The 23,533-nt window shown below is 40.5% G+C and overlaps 1 protein-coding gene across 1 annotated transcript; it reads right to left on the bottom strand.

The window, feature by feature from the left end:
• Positions 1-444: 444 nt before the first annotated feature.
• Positions 445-2,946, bottom strand: LOC111892317 (calcium-dependent mitochondrial ATP-magnesium/phosphate carrier protein 2). Its single transcript, XM_023888392.3, has 4 exons — positions 2,090-2,946; positions 1,161-1,940; positions 971-1,061; positions 445-900 (listed from the first exon to the last, which is right to left on the bottom strand). The coding sequence occupies exons 1-4, from the start codon at positions 2,538-2,540 to the stop codon at positions 708-710; spliced, it is 1,515 nt and encodes a 504-aa protein (XP_023744160.1). The 5' UTR covers positions 2,541-2,946; the 3' UTR covers positions 445-707.
• Positions 2,947-23,533: the final 20,587 nt, after the last annotated feature.

Genomic DNA, 23,533 nt, shown 5'->3' with positions numbered 1-23,533 from the left:
TCACACGGGTATCAAGTATTCAAGTGGGATTATAAGCTAAGCCTGAAAACTTGCCTAGAAGCTGTAGAGTGTATACATTGATACGCTAGTTTTATTGCATTGATGCTATCAATATTCTTTGTTGATCATATACGCTATGTTTGTCCATTCTAGTGTCAAAAAATATTTTAAGAAAAGTGTCCAACACAAATCTTTTTGATATCCAAGGTTTTAATTATCGAATAACATTTCGATTAAGTTCATCCTCTCTAACATTGAATGAATTGTTAGACTTCCAACTATTGACACAAGATGTACAAAAGATTAGGTCAAGTGGTAGTCATATTCATATTTGTTGAATCTAAAAGTCTTTCTTTCTTCTTGCTTGAATAACTTGTTTTAGATACCATGGAACAAATACAAGTTAAAACATACACACTTTCCAAAATTCAACATGTATCAATGTAAAAAAGAATCAGCAAGTTGTAATGTACTCAATTTTGGCATATGACCTAGTTGCAAGTATACATAGTTCTCAACAAATAGACAACAGGAATGAGATATTCAATGATACCCCCTCCCTACAAATACCCCGCAAAATTAACACCTATCATGTAACTCAAACAATGGCCATTATACAATTACCATTCTTATTCTTATTTCTCATCATCATCATCATCATCATCATCATCATGTCAGTACCACCAAAATTACCACAACACAATCAATCATTCAAGATCTAAACTGTTCTTCATTGTCTCATAAACCATATATGTAATACTAGCTGCTGGAACAACTTTAAGAAGATTTGGTAAAAGCCCTTTATAGAATCCTCTCATTCCTTCTTTCTGATACGTTCTCATGAAGACATCAGACATCCCGTTATACGCAGTCGATCCACCTGGCGCTTGTGCCTGCATCCTGATAACCACAGTATCAGAACACAACACAGACAGAGACATATATCAGATAAAAGCAAATGCAAAGTTACCTTGTTCTGACAACCTGCAAAGGGTAAACAAAAGTGGCTCCTAGAGCCCCGGAAACTGTCCCACAACCTAATTGCACCAAAGGCCCAGGTTCTGCATCATAAAATTAACCAAAGATTCATCATTATCATGTCAAAATAGGGTGTGAGTTGTGTGTAATTGAGATGAAATATTGATAATTTATATTCATACCACTGTCTTCAAGAATGTATGTTCTTGACATTTCTTTCAAAGTCTCATAAGCAGCTAAATCAATTCCAGCATAAGGAATAATTCCGAAAAGAGAAGGTACAATCCCTCTGTAAAAAGCTCGAGGTCCTTCATGAACCCATATGTCCTTTGAAAGCTTTCCCAAACTAGGAACTTTTGTGTTTACAGAAGCGAAAGTTTGTAACCGGGTTTTGACTAAATCCATTGGATAAATCGCTGTTTGTGCAACAGCTCCGGCCATACCGCCGGCGAGAAGACGACCGGACGTTCCGATATCGCCCTGACCTTCTTCCCCTCCGATGAAGTTCTTCAACATTTCGTAAGTGTAAAACTTTATAGCGCTTTCAGGGGCGACTTTAACAACGTTTAGTCCATTACCTCTGAAGAAAGATAAAACCCCACCTTCTTTCCATATGTTCTTGACTGCGGATGCGATTGATGCGTTTGAGGTTTGGACTTGGAGGAGGACTTTCAGGCGATCAAGAGGAGCGGTGGCTGTACGGGAAGCAGCTCCGGCAACCCCACCTGCGATCAGGTACTTGCTGGCGGGAACATGTTTGTTCATGCCTGCCGGAATTACAGGTTGTTCTCCGATGTCTACAAGATAAACTCTTTCCCAGTATTGGTAAATGTTCTCGATAGTTGCTTCGTGGGGATAGAGAAGAAGAAAGTCTCTCCATTCTTCGAAAGTTATGATGCCATTGTTGTCCTTGTCAACTCGCTCCACGAAGCTTGCTAGTTCGTCATCGTCAAGTTCTATCCCTGCAACAGAAAAGCTGCCATGGCTAATAAGAGGAAGACAACTAGAAGGGTGTTTGAATTTGTTCTTGTTGAGAAGAGAATTATAAACTTCATGGAAAAATTGGAAGTAAATTGCAGAGAAGATAAAAGGGGGAAGTATGGTAGAATACCAGCCTTAACGAGAGCATCATAGAGCTCTTCCGGCAAAATGCAACCATTATGTTCGACATCAATGGCTTGGAAAATACGATAAAGCTCAAGCTCCTTGTCATCCATGTACCTTCTGAACTCCTGATAATCAACTCTCCCATCCCTATTTGCATCGCAAACCCTAAGTAACTCTTTCGCGTACTTGTAATCCGCCGGAATTTGCATCGCCGATAGCCCTACCTCGATCTGCACAGAATCCAAGTACCCTGCGTTTGATGTATCGAAGAAATTAAACAACCCCCGAAATCGTGATTCTCTCTCGTCTTTTGTCTCTCTCAACGCCAATAACACATGTTCGATTGTCACCGGTCCCTGCTCCTTGACAGGATTACAGCATCCCGCCGGTAAGTCCCTTGCGGAAGATGGGCGCCGGTGGTGATCTCCGACATGCTTAATCGCAGATGATGCCATCAAGAAATAAACCCTCAATTGCTCGAAAACATATCCCAAAATTGCTATAAGGGAAAAGATCTATATGTGGAATTAGGTTCCAAGAAATCAAAACGCATACAGTAGATATAATATTGGAAGATTCTTTGAAAGTTAACCGATAACTTGACCCAATCGATTCAAAGTAAGGGCTCAATCTTTCCGGGTCAAAATTGTGGAGCTTTTGTTAATGGCGCATGAGAGAGGCCAGGGGGTTAAAGTGAGTGGGGTGGAAAGACCCGATAATACAGGGGGTATGTTGAAATCGTTCAAAGAAACCTCCACACACACACATTAGTGCGTGTGAGAGAGAAAAAGCGAGAAATGGGGGAAATGAAGGTGACGATGGTTAGAGTAAATTATACTACGCGTTATCTGTGTGTGCGAAATTTTTGATCAAGAATCTTTTATGGAAAGGAGATTTTTATTTTTAATTCACGAAAAAATATTTTTGAGTGGAGATTTTGTTATAAATAATGTTATATTTTAGAGGTTACAAAACCATGGTATATTCCATTATTCGTATGTTTATACTTTATGCCAATAGTTGTTGTATCACAAGATTTAAAGATGTATTTATAAAAACATATTTAATCTAACTTATTATCAGACTGACATACTTCGTAACAATATCAAGATATACATAAATATGCATATGTAACGAAATGTTCATAGCAACGACTTTGTTTTGTGCCACGACTTTGTTTTGTGCCTGTATATGTGTTTTTATAGGAGTGACAAATCGGACAATCATATTGTGTTTTTGTCTAATACGATATGACAATGATTTATTAATACAAATACGACACAATTAAAAACGACAAAAAATGCATGACATGATAAAGATAATATAAATTAGCAATTAGTATATTTAATTAATACATATTACATAACACGACAAATAAATGTTAAATTGTACCAATTTCGAATCGAATTTTGAACACAAATATCATACAACACGACATATTATTTTTACATTTGACACGAATACAAAATAAATATAAATTTGAATTTTAGTTTTGTTTCAATTTTGATTTGTGTCGTAAATTTTTTGTCGTGTTATGTCATCAATTGTCACCCTAGTATTTGGCCACATATTTGGAGGCAAAAAAAAAAAAAAAAAAAAAAAAACTTTGAATTTATTTTATGAAATTGATTTTCGATCAACTTGGACATAAAAATGTTAAAAAAAATCACCGTCATTATTGATAGAATATTATTAATAATGAATCAAATATTATTAACAATTTAAAAATTTTAAAAATTGTGATATTATGATAAAAAAAACTTATACGTGTAATACTTCTATAAATAATATTATGTTTAGAATATTATATATACTTGATTATGATCCGTCTTAAATATGGGGAACATAAATTAAATATATATCACATTAATAGGTGGCATTGTCTTAGGTGAAATTTTAATAAAAAATGTTACTTAGATTCATTTTTAGAGTTTTGAACCAAACTTGTTAAATAAAAATATTAAACATTTATATTAGAGCAATTTGGTTTTTTAATACAGTAATTTTTAACATAAATGATCCACATGATCTTTGTTTTATCATGACATGATGTGACTTGTAACATCCCCTCATGTACGTATCACAATATTGTCCGCTTTGGGCCACTCGGCACGAGGACTTCCGAGGGGGTCACCCATCCTGGTACTACTCCCGCCTGAGCACGCTTAACTGCTGAGTTCTTATGGGATCTGCTGCCCTCACGGCTTTAAAACGCGTTGTGTTAGCGAAGGTATCCATACCCCTTATAAGGAATGCTTAGTTCTCCTTTCCAGCCGATGTGGGATCAGATCTAACCCACTTTCACCCCAGAATATCTCATGACTGTAAACCAAAACGTGAAACATAATAATGTCAGAGTACAAATCCCAGAATATCTCATAGTGCGGAAAACGAAGAGTATGTGTGTGATGAGCCGCTACCGCGCCAGCTCCTTCCCCTTAACTGAAGAGGTACCTGAAACAACAACTGAAAACCGTAAGCACGAAGCTTGGTGAGTTCCCCCACTGTACCACATACCATATAACTGTTGGATAAGGTGTCTAAGTCCATAACTATTTCTGGTAAATACTTGACCCGACCCGACATGGTCCATTTGGGTTGCATGGCACCATACAATTGGATAAACTAAATGAGAGAAATAACACATATGGTTTATTAATATATTATAAGTTGTAATATATTAATAATATTATTTAATTAGTTTTGATCAAAAATTAATTTAGAATTAATTAAGTGATCAAAATAATAACTAATTAAATATATGGGTAGATTATGTAAATCTTCCATATCTTATATAGTGGGCTAAAAGGCTCCATGGATTATCAAGTTGGGTTCCACCCATAGGATGCTCCATGGATGCTCCATAGAGTTAACCCATGGATTGAGAAATGAAGAGTCATGTTACATTAGGGTTTTACCTAATGCAACACACTATATAAGGACCATGTCTCTCCCCAAAATTGGCTACACAAGTGAAACAAGAGGGCTTGGCCGATTTTGAGTGTGTTAGAGTATTCTCTCAAGTTTATACTTTGCATTTGATGTTGTGTGAAGCATTTGAGGCATCACACTTGAGGTGCTAGGCTCACAAGGTCTCAAGGAACACTATCAACAACAAGGTATGTAGTTCTATCTATTATTCAAGTTAAAATTGTTCCCCATGTATGCTAGATAGGATCATAGCCTTGGAAATCAACTTTGCATGATAATTAGACAAACATAGATCCAAGGTTATTAGGGTTGCATGTACACTTAGGAAGTGTTAGAATGCTCAAAACCCATCAGTGGTATTAGAGCCTAGGCTTGTTTGTTTGTTATTTGTGCTAAATAGTTGAAAAAAGTCAATATTTTTGCAATCTGACTGATGAACTCGCCGAGTCCATGTGTAACGTCCCAAAATTCAAGACCAAAAATTTCTTTTTAATAAAACATTACATCATTCCAAAACATAATCTGAGTATAAGTTTTCAAAACACATGTTTATTATTAGAGTAAACATTCCCAGGCTGACTAATCTATGGTGTGTGCCATGCGATCACCCCGAGCTCCTCCCTCCGCTACCGAAAGTACCTGAAAACAAAACTGAAAACCGTAAGCACGAAGCTTAGTGAGTTCCCCACCTTACCACATACCATGAAAAACCATATACTTCACATATTGGGCCACGCCCGCTATCCTGGGCCTCGCCCTCTACTTCGGGCCTCGCCCGCTACAACGGCCCCGCCACTCCAGGCCCCGCCTGGCTTCGAGCCCCGCTCAGATACAAATCTGTTTCACTTAGGCCTCGCCTGTCACAGGGCCTCGCCCACTAACATATAATAGCACATAAACATATCACATAACATTACATAAACTAAACATATACTAACAACTCTTGCTCTAAGGCCTCGTCTATCTCTGTGCCCCGCCCGTGTCCTGCTATTGATGAGTCATGAAACCTCGTCCATACTCCTGCTGATAGTGAGATACGGGCCCAGCCCACCCTCACTCCTTTCCTAACTTGGGCCTCGCCCCTTCTCTACTGCTACTGAGATGTGGAACACCATCCACACTCTGCTATTGGTGAGATACGGGACCTCGCCCACACTCACCTCCCTACCAGGCACATACAAGTATCACACAGACAACAAGTATAAACTATCACATAAACCGCTCCTTGGGCACCCGCCCTCTATCATTGGACCTCGTCCGAATATCATACTAGCATACTGTGCCTAGGGCTAACCCCCGGGTCTTCTACTCATAACTACATGGGTCGACATTGTGGCCGTAGACCCATTCATACAAAGGGAAACTCACCTGATACTACTGAACTGCTGCTGCTAATCCCTTTTGGCCGCTACCTGGCCACTGATTCCGAACTGCTGCTCCACATCACCATCCATTGCTGACCTCTAGTGAATGCTACAGCTGCCCTGTAGTCTTACAACACTTCCACTACTGACTGCTAATACGAAGGCACCCACGTGCCATCAGCTTCTCAAGATCCTTATTCCGACTCCCGCGAGTCCTTCGGGCGATCCACAACCTGAATTCTCAACCATAACTAACCATTACCATCACACGCACTAGCTGATGTGGAGTTTCTCAAACTCCCAACCCTGAAATCCTCACTCCATCAAACGCTGAACTACTTCTCTTCCCTCTCGGAGGTCACGTACTCATTCTGGGTCTGCATGCTCCTCTATGGGCACACCCGGAGGATTCTCCCCCACTTCGATCCTGCTTACCCCTTGTTGCTCAATACTCAAAGAGATCCCGATCTTTGCTACCATTCCATAACCCATCTACTGAGGAACCCAAGCCCGCCATAGCTAGAGATTTAGCCAATCCATCACAATCACTGCACCACTCCGAACTAGCGAAGCGTACCAAATCCCTCCCAAGCATGCTACAGTTACTGCATCCTTCGAAATCTTCTTCAATAGAGCACATCCCCTAACTACCATACAAATATCCAAGGTATGCAAATGGCATATAACTCGATCACAATCAACCAATCAAAATAAAATACTTTTACCGCTAATGATGCAGAACCATAACAATGAAATCATGCACAAATAAAAGAACTAAAAATGGGAAATTGCATACCTGCAACGTCCGGCGTTGCTCGCGTCTCCAAGGTCGTCATCTGAAAAGCCCTGCTCCCTGCCGCAGGTGCCTCTACCCGGCCCTGACGGCCATCTGTGATCCTCAAAGTTGCAGGGGCGGGTGCCATCACCCGTCCTGCCGAAGACAAACTGGGGCACTGGGCCTTCTTGTGGCCCCGCTGGTTGCAATGAAAACATATCAAGTCTGATCCCTGCGCGGCGGTAACAGTACAATCCCTGCTGAAATGACCAGTCTGACCGCACTTGAAGCAGCCAGACTCACCACCGCTACCACTCCTGCACGCGCCCCCATGCGCCCTGCCACACTTTCCGCACCGACTGCGGTCCTGATGATCCCTCGATCTCGAATCCGATCCCTTGGGCCTTTTTCCCGAACCCGTAGCTACCTGAACCTCATCCGACTTCCTCTTCCGGATCTGCTCCAAATCAATTTCCCTCTCTCTACCCCGAGAAATCATATCTTCCAGCGTCTTACAGCTGGATCTGCTCACGAACTCCCTGATGTCATCCCTCAACATCTCATGGTACCGAGCCTTCTTCATCTCCTCATCCGCGACATACTACGGTACAAGAAGAGCCCTCTCCCTGAACTTGGCGGTGATCTCCGCCACAGTCTCAGTAGTCTGCGTCAAATCCTGAAACTCTCGAAATGTCAAGGTACGTGCGCCCATCAATGCCATCATCTCAGTACGGAAGGCTCCCAGCCTTTCATCCAAAATCTCCAGTATACCCTCCTTGATCGTGCCAAAGATCACAGGAGTCTGAGCTAGAATACTGCGCGTAACCTCAGCTGATATCAACTCTCTCATCCGCTTCTCGAGCTGCTCGGTCCCTGAACCCGAGCCTGATCCCTCTCCGGCGCCTGATCCGCCCGCTGGTCTCTCTCGCAATGTCACCATGCTGAAAATATACCACAACCACTATCAGAATACTCATCACTGATGCGAGACCAAACATGCCCTACCAGGTTCCCGATCTTGTCTCAGCCTTTCCCAAATCGAGTACGGATCCTCTGCTTTCAGTAGTACGGGCCCATACTACCTTCCACATCTATCCGTACTTTCCTTAGGAACTGCTTCGACTCCACCAGGTCCCTTATCCATTAATACTGCTCCCAACACTATCTCATCCTAGGCTTACCCTAGGGAAACCTCTGACTCAACTCAAACCAGTCCTCAGCTGCTGAAGGTCTCCTTGTGATGCCAATTAGCCATCACCTGGATACCATCACATGCGACGAGGCTCAGATAATCCTTCAAGTAAAAGACTCGTCCCTACAACGGTTGGACTCAAACAAGAGCTGCGCAATAGGACCAAATCCAGCACTCTGAGATTATTCAACCCTGATCGCATGTGACGTGTTGTATCCACCTAACGGCTAACTCCCATCACTCAGAATCCCACAATGCACAAAGCAAGCAGCATTTGAACAAGGGAAAAATCTAACCATAACATACTCAAGCAATCATATCCACATAGCAAGAATCTGAACTAGCATGCAACACAAACTCACAACTCAGGCATAACCTAAACAGGCTATCCTACTACTGTCTACTCAACACTACTATACAGCTCAAAAGCACAAATAACAGGCACATAAGGCATCATCCCTAGATCCTTAGTCCTATTCTAGCATGCTGTTCTATCAACTGATAATCATAACATAAAGTTGTATGGGTATTTTGGGGTACTTACTTGAGCTCGGTTGATTGCATGCACCACACCTCTTTTCTCTTTTCAAAGTTCTTTTCTTTCTGAATTCTTTTTGCTTTTCTAAAACTGTTTTTCGTTCTAAAAATTCCTTTTACAAAACTGTCTTTTCATTTTTTTTTTTTTGAAAACTGTCTATCCGACTCCTCAATTTGAGTTCAGGCACACCCGAGAGTATGCCCGAATCCCTCAAACCAAGGCTCTGATACCAACTTGTAACGTCCCAAAATTCAAGACCAAAAATTTCTTTTTAATAAACATTACTTTAACCAAAGACATCATTCCAAAACATAATCTGAGTATAAGTTTTCAAAACACATGGTTATTATCAGAGTAAACATTCCCAGGCTGACTAATCTATGGTGTGTGCCATGCGATCACCCCGAGCTCCTCCCTCCGCTACCAGAAGTACCTGAAAACAAAACTAAAAACCGTAAGCATGAAGCTTAGTGAGTTCCCCACCTTACCACATACCATGCAAAACCATATACTTCACATACTGGGCCACGCCCGCTATCCTGGGCCTCGCCTTCTACTTCGGGCCTCGCCCGCTACAACAGCCCCGCCGCTCCAGGCCCCTCCTGGCTTCGAGCCCCGCTCGGATACAGATCTGTTTCACTTAGGCCTCGCCTGTCACAGGGCCTCGCCCACTAACATATAATAGCACATAAACATATCACATAACATTACATAAACTAAACATATACTAACAACTCTTGCTCTAAGGCCTCGCCTATCTCTGGGCCCCGCCCGTGTCCTGCTACTGATGAGTCATGAAACCTCGTCCATACTCCTGCTGATAGTGAGATACGGGCCCAGCCCACCCTCACTCCTTTCCTAACTTGGGCCTCGCCCCTTCTCTGCTGCTACTGAGATGTGGAACACCATCCACACTCTGCTATTGGTGAGATACGGGACCTCGCCCACACTCACCTCCCTACCAGGCACATACAAGTATCACACAGACAACAAGTATAAACTATCACATAAACCGCTCCTTGGGCACCCGCCCTCTATCATTGGACCTCGTCCGAATATCATACTAGCATACTGTGCCTAGGGCTAACCCCCGGGTCTTCTACTCATAACTACATGGGTCGGCATTGTGGCCGTAGACCCATTCATACAAAGGGAAACTCACCTGATACTGCTAAACTGCTGCTGCTAATCCCTTTTGGCCGCTACCTGACCACTGACTCCGAACTGCTGCTCCACTAGCTCCCCGAGCTACCAATATCAATACAACACCGAGTTAAACTGACCCCTGACAGACAACCAAGTCAACTCTGGTCAAAGTCAAAGTCCTGGTCAGAGTCAACCTTCCAGGTCAACCCTACTCGTCGAGTCACCCTACTGACTCGCCGAGTTCATAAGTCCAGAGTCCTTCCACTCGCGACTCTACTCGCCGAGTCAGCCCCTGACTCGCCGAGTCTACTGATTCCCGATTCCTGTCCTGTCCAACTCACTGAGTCCTGGCTCGACTCACTGACTCGAGACTTAACTCGAAGGTTTGGGGCCACGCGACCTGACTCGTCGAGTCTAAGAACAGACTCGCCGAGCACACGACAATCTTCATCCAACTCGCCGAGTTGTTCATCCAACTTGCCGAGTTCATGCTCATCTTCATCCGACTCGACGAGCTGTTCATCCCACTCGTCGAGTTCCTCCTCATCTTCAAGCTACTCGCCGAGTCCACTCGAAGGACTCGCCGAGTCCACTCGAAGGACTCGCCGAGTCCATTAAGATCCACTTACATGCAAAGGACTTCCGAGTCATGCATGGACTCCAAACTGTAGATCTACCCTTCCCAAGCCTATTCCCCACGTAAAGTTGCAAACTTTACGTGTAGAGAGGGAGATCTAGGCAAAATGCACCAATAACTAGGGTTTAAGACCAAGAGGCTCCAAAATCCACCCAATGGCTGATACTTTACGGGATTCTAAACCAACACAAGCATGGATCTGAGGTAGCAACCTCAGATCTGGACCTCAAGCTTGAAATTGATCTTAGGCATGACTTAAAAGCCCCAAAACTCATAACCAAAGAAGATCTAAAGGAGGGAAACGAATTAATACCTTCAAATGCTCTGAAATGTTCCCCAAACTTCAGATCCAAAGCCACTCCTTGATGCTTCAAAGATTCCCACTTCTTCTTCTTCTTCTAAATAACTCAAAAATGGCCAAAAGCATGAATCATCACAATGGGGGCTTAGGGTGCGGCGTTCTGGGTGTGAGAGACAGTAAAGGAGCCCTAGGAAGAAGATTGAGACGTTTAAATAGGCTCCAAGACCCGGATTGAGACGTTTAAAGAAGATTGAGACGTTTAAATAGGCTCCAAGCCCTAGGACCAGACTCGCCGAGTCCACTTGGCCGACTCGCCGAGTTGGTCACTTACTCCTCGACCCGGATCCCGCTCCGACTCGCCGAGTCCTTCCTTGGGCTCGCCGAGTCCCTCTTAAATTTAGGGTTTCCTTTACTTTCTTGGCTTTCAAAATCTTGGGTGTTACACCATGGGGGGACTCGCCGAGTTCATGTGAATCTTCAACCTACTCGCCGAGTAGGTTCATGCACTCGGCGAGTAGGAGCCTCAGAATGCAGATTTTCGACTTTAGTTGCTGGAAATGGACTAGAAACATTACCCTAAACTGTTTTGGTACTTGAAAACCTATTTTAGATGGTGTAATGTCTTTGCTAATCCACTTACAACAATAAGTTACCAAAATTACAAGTTTTAAAATGTAATTTTTGATTCATGAAAGTGTTCATATTCATGTTCTTGATCTTATGATGTTTAGATGATCATAGGAATTATTTGTAACCTATGTGGTAGATTAATTCATGATCTTTATGTGTTTTAATGGTGACCATAACTTGTCCTCAAGTTATGGAAAACCAAAAGTCACTTTACTTTAAAACCATTAAAAGAACACATGAGTTATAAAAATGAAGAGTCTTCATTTTAATATCCTAATAAACTCATAAGTTACAAGAAATGAAAAGTTTTGAAAGTTTACAAAACTTGCCCTCAAGTTTTGGAACAAGTAGAGTCTTGATTAAAACTTTAGTTCCAACCCTTAGAATTTTAAAAGTTAAAATTCAACCCTTATACTTATAATATTATAAGTGAATAATATATATATATATATATATATATATATATATATATATATATATATATATATATATATAAGAACAAAAGTCGTCTTACCGCTAGTACACCTCATTCACGAAGCTGGTCTATAAGGTGGGTATAAGGTTGTTGCCTATAAAATGGCAACTTAATGGGTGTCCACTCTCACCCACCGCTTGCTTGACTGGTGGAGGGTCATTAGCCGAACGGGTAAGACAAGGACTTATAAACTCTCATTAAAAGTATGATGAATATTATAAAGTAACTAAATGTTTTATTAAATCCCAATCTTAGTTACTTTAGGGAAAATGTGAATAAGGTGCTAATCCATGAAATTACACTTTACACTTTGTCTAAGTCGTTAATGGAGCGTGTGTGGTTAACCGACACACTAACTTGGACTTAACAAGGTAGGTAAAGGATGACTTAATATCTATCATAGTATCGATGGAGCGTGTATGGTTAACCGACACATCGATTGAGGGGTAAACATTAAGGGTACCAAGTAATTTGCATGGTTACTTCACACCTCGTTTTGTGATCCTCGGCATCCCAGTCACAAAACTTGGAGGGCACACTCGAGATTGAAACATGTCTTTGAAAAGTTCATTGAATCTCAAAAGAATCTAGGAGTTTCTAAGAACCAAATTAAATATTTTTAATATTTCATCTTTGGTGGAAATTGGTGAATCGTCATTCACCTACCTTTCAAATATGTTATTACTTAGATTACGGCATACCTCTTCTAAGTATAATATATTGTGATTGGGTCCTAGCCTTAATACTACATTTGGGTGTTTTATTAAGGATTGTCTCTATATCTAAACTAAATCCCTTCTTTCTTCTCTTTTCAGATGTCTGCAAACACCGCTGCTTCTGCCTCTAATCCTAATGGCTCCTTTACTCTAATGAACTTGTTTGGGAAAGTCACTTTTGATGGATCCAACTTTAATGAATGGATCAGAAACATCAGAATGATCACTCGCTACGAGGACAAGGAATATGTCCTCGATAAGGAGCTTAAGGAGATTGATGAGACAGTTGCTACTCCTCAAGAGATCGTTGAGTTTAGGGCACATGAAAGGGATGCCACCAAAGTGGCATGCATCATGATGGCCACTATGACCGCGGATCTCCAAAAATCCTATGAAGATTTCTACCCCTATGAGATGCACCAAGACTTGATGGAAAGATACCATCAAAGTGCTCGTCAAGAGAGGTATGAAATCATCTCCTCCATGATAACAACTCGCATGAAGGATGGTGAACCCATCACGGGCCACATGCAGAAAATGCAAAGATTTGTGGACCGTTTGCTGAAGCTTAATGTGAACTTCCCCGAGGAGCTTGCCATAGATATCATTTTACACTCCTTACCTTCATGTTATGATCAATTGCGCATGACATACCACATAAACAAGGAAGAGGTCACACTCAGCAAACTTCAAGGGCTCTTAAAGACTGCGGAAAGTGGTCTTAAGGGTAAGGCGGTTGTTACTACTCCTACTCCTACCAACTCCGCCCCTGTCTTGGCAATCGGGAAAGGACGAGGGAAGAAGAGAAAGAGTTCTTCGAAGGGTACCAAGTTTAGGACCCTTGATGGCTCTTCTTCAAGTGGAACCAAGAAAGGTTTCATCACTCCTTCTTCTGACCCAAAAGAGGTTGAATGCTTCTATTGCCATGAAAATGCACATTGGAAGCGGAACTGCCCAAAGTACCAGCAAGATGTGAAGGATGGGAAAGTTAAACTCAATCATGCAGGTATTTACACTATCTTATCTAATAACTCACCCCATTCTAACTCATGGGTCCTTGATACCGGTTGTGGTATTCATATTTGTTGTGACTTGTAGGGACTAAGAAGAAGTGAGAATGTGGAGCAAGGAAGAATAAACTTAATCATGGGGAATAGGAAAGTTACACCTGTCACCAATATTGGAGTTTATACTTTATCGCTAAGTAGCGGGTTTAATTTAGATTTGAATAAATGTTGTTACTTGCCAGAAATGGCAAGAAATATTATTTCCTTTCATGCGTTGTATAAACAAGGTTTTACCTTTTCATTTAATAATGAAGTTGGTTCTATTGATGCTTTCTTTAATAATGTTCTTTATTTTAAAGCATTACCTTGTGATGGTGTGTATGAAGCTGTGTTTGTTGTAGATAACTTAGGAAATAATGTGATGTGTATTGATTCTATTATTAATAATAACTTGGATAAAGCATCATTATGGCATTGTCGTCTTGGACATATAAGCAAGAAACGCATAGGCCAACTCCAAAAGGATGGAGTCTTGGAGTCATTTGACCTAAAGTCAGATGATAGTTGCAAATCATGCTTACTTGGAAAAATGACAAAGTCACCCTTCACAGGTTCTTGTGAGAGGGGTGAAGTGGTGGTTGTCGAGGCCAACACAAATAATAACCCTAAATATTACACACTAAAATAGTGTATAGTGGTAAAGGGATCGAATCCACGGAGATTGGTTCAATTTATAACTCTATGAAAAATCTCTTTGTAAAAATACTTGTAAAATGACAATAAAAATAAAATGGGGGGGTTTTGTTGTTTTGAAATACTTGAAACAAACTAGAATTAACTATGATTTAAATAGACAAATGCAACAAAAATAAGAGTTTGATGTAAAATCAATAAGGGAGAGATGGTTGACTTAAAGTTTCCTCACTTTGACTTTTGATGAACATATCATTAGACTCCAATGGTGCAATACTTTAATTTAAATCCTTAATTTGGCTATAGTAATCCAAGGAGCTTGAGATTACCTAGACTTTTCTTAATTGTTGAAATGGCTAGAGAAGCTCATAACAATTTCCTTAGTCAAAGTCACTAATTCCAAATAGCATGTAATTAGTGAAAGTCAACTAGCATTAAGAACCAAAAAGTCACCAAATCCAAGAGGGGTCAAATGCTTTCACCACCATGTTGGAGGAAATGTTTTTATGATTGTGTGAAGCAAAAACAACACAAAAATCATTTGTTGCTTGCTAATTTGAAGATCCTTTACTTAATCAAGAAATTAGCCAACTAATCACCACAAACATATTTAAACTCATGAACTAAAACATACAAGTAGTGATAAGATGTTAAAACACAAAACATTCCCATAAAGATTTAAGAACATGTTCATGGATTCTTCAACATTCAACAAAAGTTCAAAGGATTAACCAAAAGTCAACCAAGATTAGTTTAGCCAAGCATGGCTAAACACAAAGAAACAAAGTTAGAGAAAATTGTACCAAACATTAAGCAAGAATCAAGAGGTAAAAATATGATGTTCTTCAAGGGTTCTTGGCCTTCAAAAATCTCCAAAACTCCAGAGAGAATCTTCAAAAATCGGATGTCCAAGAGTATCCAAAAGATGGGCACCAACCTTCCTCAAATAGCTCAAAAGAAGAATTTCCGAAACTGCCCCTGCAGGAGGTTGCGCGACCCGCGTGCTGTTGCGCGGGTGGGTTGCGCGGGTGGTCCCTGAATGTAGCATCTTTGAGGTTTTGGGCCTCCATAGCTTAGCCCACTTGACCCAGTGCGAGCCCAATCAGCTCCTAGCCCATTTTTCTTCAAGTTTTCTTCAATTTAAGCCCAATTTGGCTTCTCCAAATGATTCATAGCTCGTAAACTCGCCCGATTAATAATCTATGCATGCTTGAATATACTCCCGCATCTTGCAAATTTAAATGTTTATTTCTCTCCAAGCCTTCAAATAATCATCAAGCTCGCTCCATGCATCATCTCCACCACCCATCAAGCCTAAGATCCTTGTTTTCCACCAATTCCCATCACTTTCCATACGTCCCGAACATTCCCGCTCCACTAGTCTCCATGAAATCTGCAATAAAGCTCACGAAACTAGAAAGTGCCCGAAATAGTCATAAAATAACAAAAAGGAAAATATGCATGAAAATTAACTAGATTATGGATGAAATATGCTAAAATAAACTATAAAAAGAAGTAAATAAAATGAAACTATCAAATCACCCCAAGCTTAAACCTTACTTGTCCTCAAGTAAGACAAGACTAAAATGAACTCGGGATGAACTATCCTAAGGAAAATAAAAAGAATGGATAGAACCGCAGAACTTGAGCACTGTTAGTCAACATGGTCAGAACTGATCTTGCTATTATCTCATTACTTTTTCATCCGATGACAAAGGGACCAATAATGATACAATAACTGTGAACCTATTCCATGGCATCTAGGGGTGAGAATAAACAGACAACAAAAATGCATGAATGTTAATGCCTAAGCTAAATGTTATGCAAAAATATAAAAGGTGAAAAAGAAAAAATAAATTTTTTTTGGATTTTAAAAAAAATGAATGAAAATTAGCTCAAATCTAAAATGTTATGCAACCTAATTAAAAATGCATGGAAAAAAAATATCAAAGGAAAATAAAATGCCCCACCCCAAGCTTAAGAACAAGCATTGTCCTCAATGCTTAAGGTAAGGGCAAAAATGACCTAAATCGGAGGATTGGATGACGGGAGATGTTTGTGGCGGTGTTTTCGTGAAATTACGACCGGTAGAATTCCGACAATCTTGAATTTTCCGGCGAGGTGGTTGCTGGAAGGTTATATAAGAGGAATGGAGTGGGAGGTCAAGATGATTAAATGAAGAAGAAGGGAAGCTGAACATTTTAATCTGTGGGTCAAAAAGGGTCAATTTCGGTCAATGTTGGTCACAAAAACTCAAAAGGTCAACTCATTAAAACCTTTGGTCAACACCTCGTCAAATAATAGCCAAAAATAGCCCAAATTGCCCAGCACAGTGCGCGGGTCGCGCAGAGTAGCACGCGGGTCGCGCAGACCTTGCAGTTAAGTCTTGGGCCAATGTCGCTTCATCACACCTGGTCGCGCAACCCACCCGCGCAACAGCACGCGGGTCGCGCAACCCGCTGATGCTGATCTTCATTTTCGCTTCATTTTTCTTCGTTTTTCACCCGTTCTTGCTTCGGATAGCCCCAAACACCTAGAAACTCTTGATTTCTTCAAAAAACAACTCTTTTGAATCCTAAAAACATCTTCAAAACTCATTTTGTTCAAATTAAAAACACGAAAACACAATGCTTTCCAAAAATGCCCTTCTTTAACGTCTTTGGCGAGACGCCTCCAAACTTCACTTTAACACTTTGGGGCGTCCAAATGGACAACATCTTGGACATTTGAATCAAAACCTTCATTGAATGGCTTCAATCGATGTCCATTAACCTTGCAAATTTGCCCCGTGTCTACATTTTTTAATTTACACACCTCCATTGGGACTCTTTTCTTGTATTTGACTTTCTTTTTACAGGAGAACCATACCGGACTCAGACCTTTGATAATAGCAATCATCCAACCATATTCTTTCTCGTACTTGTTCATTAAGGTGATCAACTCTTCCTTCTTTGACTTGGCTTTTGAGTAGGTGACCGGTTGGGCGTCTTCTTTCTTGGGATACGTATCCTTTAAAGAGTCCGATAAATTTATCACTTCCAGCTCTTGTGGTTGGTCTACCAATGGAATTAGTTTCTTAATGGTAGTGGGTGACTCAACCTCTCCTTCGTTAACCCCTATTACTTCCTTTATAGTTTCATTGTCATCTTTTTCAATTTCTTCTACTTCTTTAACAACCTCTTCCACTTCTACTTCTTCTTCCTCTTCCTCATATAACACTTTTGGGCAATCAAAAGTTTTCTCATCTTTCAAAGGAATGCAACATGCGTTATGACATGGGCTCTCTTCAGATGGTAATTTGTATTGAGATTCCACTATACTCAATGATTGAGAAATTTGTGTTATTTGTTGCTCTAAGCTTTTGAGGCTAGCTTGAGTTGTTTCCTGGAAAATTTGGGTAGAAGTGACAATGCTTTTCACAATGTCCTCTAAGGACATGCTTGGCGTTTCAGTTTGTTGAGGAAGGTAAGGATAGGGTTCTTGGAACAGTGGAGTTGGTTGGTATTGGTTATTTCCCCATGTTTGGTATGGGTTTAGGTAATGGTTATTTCCCCAAACATGGTTGTTGTCCCACCATTGATCATGTTGAGGCTGATCATAACTCCATTGGTTTGACCGGTAGTAGCTTCCCTTATCTTGCACTTCTTCCCATTCTCCTTGTAAATATGGACACGTGTCGGAATGATGTCCATTTTGGGCACAAAAATCGCAAAAAAGAGGTGTGGGTTGCACACTTTGGTCACTTTCAATCATCATAACTAACTGAGCTAGCTCAGAAAGTTGGTCTTCGGTGCAAGTAGTATTCATTTCCGAACCATACTCTTTTTTTTTTTAATTTCTGGATTTTAAATTAGAGTACCTGCACAATGAGATCTAGGCATAGAGAAACAAACTGATTAAATCAAAACCAATCCCCGGCAACGGCGCCAAAAATTTGGTGGTTGTCGAGGCCAACACAAATAATAACCCTAAATATTACACACTAAAATAGTGTATAGTGGTAAAGGGATCGAATCCACGGAGATTGGTTCAATTTATAACTCTATGAAAAATCTCTTTGTAAAAATACTTGTAAAATGACAATAAAAATAAAATGGGGGGTTTTGTTGTTTTGAAATACTTGAAACAAACTAGAATTAACTATGATTTAAATAGACAAATGCAACAAAAATAAGAGTTTGATGTAAAATCAATAAGGGAGAGATGGTTGACTTAAAGTTTCCTCACTTTGACTTTTGATGAACATATCATTAGACTCCAATGGTGCAATACTTTAATTTAAATCCTTAATTTGGCTATAGTAATCCAAGGAGCTTGAGATTACCTAGACTTTTCTTAATTGTTGAAATGGCTAGAGAAGCTCATAACAATTTCCTTAGTCAAAGTCACTAATTCCAAATAACATGTAATTAGTGAAAGTCAACTAGCATTAAGAACCAAAAAGTCACCAAATCCAAGAGGGGTCAAATGCTTTCACCACCATGTTGGAGGAAATGTTTTTATGATTGTGTGAAGCAAAAACAACACAAAAATCATTTGTTGCTTGCTAATTTGAAGATCCTTTACTTAATCAAGAAATTAGCCAACTAATCACCACAAACATATTTAAACTCATGAACTAAAACATACAAGTAGTGATAAGATGTTAAAACACAAAACATTCCCATAAAGATTTAAGAACATGTTCATGGATTCTTCAACATTCAACAAAAGTTCAAAGGATTAACCAAAAGTCAACCAAGATTAGTTTAGCCAAGCATGGCTAAACACAAAGAAACAAAGTTAGAGAAAATTGTACCAAACATTAAGCAAGAATCAAGAGGTAAAAATATGATGTTCTTCAAGGGTTCTTGGCCTTCAAAAATCTCCAAAACTCCAGAGAGAATCTTCAAAAATCGGATGTCCAAGAGTATCCAAAAGATGGGCACCAACCTTCCTCAAATAGCTCAAAAGAAGAATTTCCGAAACTGCCCCTGCAGGAGGTTGCGCGACCCGCGTGCTGTTGCGCGGGTGGGTTGCGCGGGTGGTCCCTGAATGTAGCATCTTTGAGGTTTTGGGCCTCCATAGCTTAGCCCACTTGACCCAGTGCGAGCCCAATCAGCTCCTAGCCCATTTTTCTTCAAGTTTTCTTCAATTTAAGCCCAATTTGGCTTCTCCAAATGATTCATAGCTCGTAAACTCGCCCGATTAATAATCTATGCATGCTTGAATATACTCCCGCATCTTGCAAATTTAAATGTTTATTTCTCTCCAAGCCTTCAAATAATCATCAAGCTCGCTCCATGCATCATCTCCACCACCCATCAAGCCTAAGATCCTTGTTTTCCACTAATTCCCATCACTTTCCATACGTCCCGAACATTCCCGCTCCACTAGTCTCCATGAAATCTGCAATAAAGCTCACGAAACTAGAAAGTGCCCGAAATAGTCATAAAATAACAAAAAGGAAAATATGCATGAAAATTAACTAGATTATGGATGAAATATGCTAAAATAAACTATAAAAAGAAGTAAATAAAATGAAACTATCATGAAGGTTTGTTGGACCTTGTACACACGAATGTGTGTGGACCATTCAAACATGCCACAAGGGATGCTAATCGTTATTATTTGACTTTTACTTATGATTACAGTAGATATGGATATGTCTACTTAATCAAGCACAAGTCGGAGACTTTCGAAAGGTTTAAGGAATTTAAACAGGAAGTCGAGAATCAATTGGGCAGGAACATTAAGATGCTTCGATCCGATTGAGGTGGTGAGTATCTTAGTTTAGAGTTCCTCGACTATCTTAGGGAATGTGGGATTGTCTCACAATTGACACCTCCGAGGACACCGTAGTTGAATGGTGTAGCTGAGAGGCGTAATCGAACCTTGTTGGATATGGTTCGTTCCATGATGAGTCGAACTTCGCTACCAATCTCATTTTGGGGGTATGCCTTAGAGACTGCCGCCCATATCCTTAATCTAGTCCCTACAAAGAAAGTTGCCAAAACTCCTCACGAGATGTGGACTGGTAAAGTACCCAAAATATACCACATCAAGATTTGGGGTTGTGAAGCGTTCGTGAGACGTGAGAGTTGAGACTCATGATAAGCTTGAACCCCGAAGCGAGAGGTGTATTTTCATCGGCTACCCACAAAGATCCTTTGGTTACCTCTTCTACAGACCTAGTGATAATGTGGTCTTTGTAGCAAGAAGAGGAGTCTTTTGTGAAAGAGAATTTATAAGCCAAGGAGACAGTGGGAGGCAAATTGACCTTGAAGAACTTCAAGAGTCAAGTGGTGAAGGAACTTCAAACCCTAGCCCTCAACTTGAGGAGGAAACTCCTGTTTAGCCAATTGACGAATCTGTACCTCTGAGGCGTTCCACGAGAGTTAGGAATGCACCTGAGCATTACTATGATTTTCATATTACTGCGGAAGGTGAGACACTTATTAGTGATGAGACACTAGTAGGTCTGGATGAACCTAACAGTTACGCGGAAGCCATGGCAGGCCCCGAGTCTGCGAAATGGAAAGAGGCTATGGATAGCGAGATACAATCCATGTATGACAATCAGGTTTGGAACTTGGTTGAGAATGTACCACGTCGTAAGACTGTAGGGTGCAAATGGATCTTCAAGAAGAAGCCCGACATGGATGGTAATATACACACTTATAAGGCTCGACTGGTTGCAAAGGGTTTCTCTCAAACTCCTGGAGTGGATTATGATGAGACCTTTTCTCCAGTAGCCAAGGTTAAGTATATTAGGGTTATGTTAGCCATAGCTGCATTTCATGACTATGAAATTTGGCAAATGGATGTCAAAACCGCTTTCCTTAATGGAAAGCTGACTGAAGATGTTTACATGAGTCAGCCAGAAGGTTTTGTCAGCAACAAGTACCCTAATAGAGTGTGTAAGCTTGAGAAATCCATTTATGGATTAAAGCAAGCACCTCGCAGATGGAATCTTTGATTTGATGAAAAGGTCAAGGAATTTGGCTTTTCTAGGAGTAAAGATGAATCTTGTGTTTATGTCAAGGCTAGTGGGAGTATAGTTAGCTTTTTGGTATTGTATGTGGATGACATACTACTTATAGGAAATGACATCCCAACTTTGCAGGAAGTTAAGTCCTGGCTTGGGAAGTGTTTCTCTATGAAGGACCCAGGAGAAGCTGCCTATATTCTAGGGATAAGGATCTTGAGAGACCAGAATTGGACTTAGTCAAAGTACATACTTGGACAAAGTGTTGAAGAGATTCAGCATGCAGAACTCCAAGAAAGGAGATTTACCTATCCAGAGTAACGCCAGACTGAGTAAGACACAAAGCCCTAGTACTAAGGATGAGATAGCAGAAATGAGTCGAGTACCTTATGCTTCGGCAGTAGGCTCGATCATGTATGCTATGACTTATACTCGACCTAATGTAGCCTTTGCCTTGAGCATGGTTAGCAGGTATCAGGGGAACCCTGGCAAGGCTCACTGGACTACGGTAAAGAATATCCTCAAGTACCTACGGAGGACTAAGGACTGGGTCCTTACCCTTGGTGGGAGTGATGACTTGAGAGTTGTAGGGTATTATGATGCTGGTTTCCACACTGATAGGGATAATTTCCGCTCTCAGTCGGGCTGGGTCTTTACCCTAAACGGAGGAGCAATCACTTGGAAGAGTTCCAAGCAGGAGATAGTGGCTGATTCTACTTGTGAATCAGAGTATATAGCAGCAAGCGAGGCAGCAAAGGAGGCTATATGGCTGAAGAACTTCATTGGAGACATTGGAGTTGTACCAGCTATAAAGGAAGCTATGAAAATTTTCTGTGATAGTGAAAGTGTTGTTACCTTAGCCAAGGAACCAAGGGATCACGGGAGATCCAGACACATCGACAAAAAATATCACTTTATCAGACATCGCATAGAAGAAGGAATCCTCGTGGCAAAGAGGGTATCATCGGATGAGAACCCAGAAGATCCCCTCACGAAGGGACTGACTAGGGTTAAGCATCTCCAGCATGCTCGGAGCATAGGGATGAAGGATGATATTAGTTTTAGTAGTTAGATAATTATGAAATTTGTAAAGTGTAATTGACATTTAATGATGAATAAAAGTTGTGTTTATTTATGAGTAAAGTGTTACTATCTTTTGTCAATCGTTTACTATAATTTCTTTTGCATGTTTTGACTTCTAGAATAGTATGTTTCGTATATCATATTATTCAAACCTCCACAGTCGGTCATATGTCGGAAGTAGGTATGAATCAAGACTGTCATGATTGGTTGCAGAGGTCTAAGCTGTTGGACATGGCTAAAACAATCATGAGTGCTCATAAGTTCTAAGCATTGGACTCAACCCACGCTCACTGGAATCACTTCATGGAATTTATCTCGAGTGATCGTGAGATGGTAATATCATATAAGTCTTCAAAACTAGAGATAAGATTTGTTACTTACGAGTTGGTTATACATTGATTGTACGAAAACGCATTGGTAACTCGATGTTATAAAACGTGCTTTTGTGTATAATTCAATGAGTGGTAGAACACACATATGAGTCGAAGTTTATCTGTTCCTTCTTGGATTAGAAGCTGATATATGGGCCCCTCGATGATTTTGTTTTGACCTATGTACCGGGCCCAGTCAGAACTAAGTTGATGTGTTCAATTAAGTTCTTTGTCAAACAAATCGGAAATCGGGAAAAAAACTGCTGGACAATAAGTAAGACATTGTTCCATGTAATTGTCCGGCTGATATCCATAATAGAGGATTATATGGTCACTTATCTTAAATGGCGTATCAACATCTTCTCAGTTCCGAGAGACCTTGAAAGAGCTACGTTTGCCGATCGGTTCCTAAAGTATTACAGTTATAGTTATTAGACTTATCCAAGTGGGAGACTGTTGGATAAGGTGTCTAAGTCCATAACTATTTATGGTAAATACTTGACCCGACCCGACATGGTCCATTTGGGTTGCATGACACCATGCAATTGGATAAACTAAATGAGAGAAATAACACATATGGTTTATTAATATATTATAAGTTCAAATATATTAATAATATTAT

This window comes from Lactuca sativa, chromosome 4 (assembly GCF_002870075.4).
Source record: "Lactuca sativa cultivar Salinas chromosome 4, Lsat_Salinas_v11, whole genome shotgun sequence".
In the NCBI taxonomy this organism is placed as follows: Eukaryota; Viridiplantae; Streptophyta; class Magnoliopsida; order Asterales; family Asteraceae; genus Lactuca; species Lactuca sativa.
Note: the sequence above shows the minus strand (reverse complement) of the source record. Positions and strands in the feature narration are given on the sequence as shown.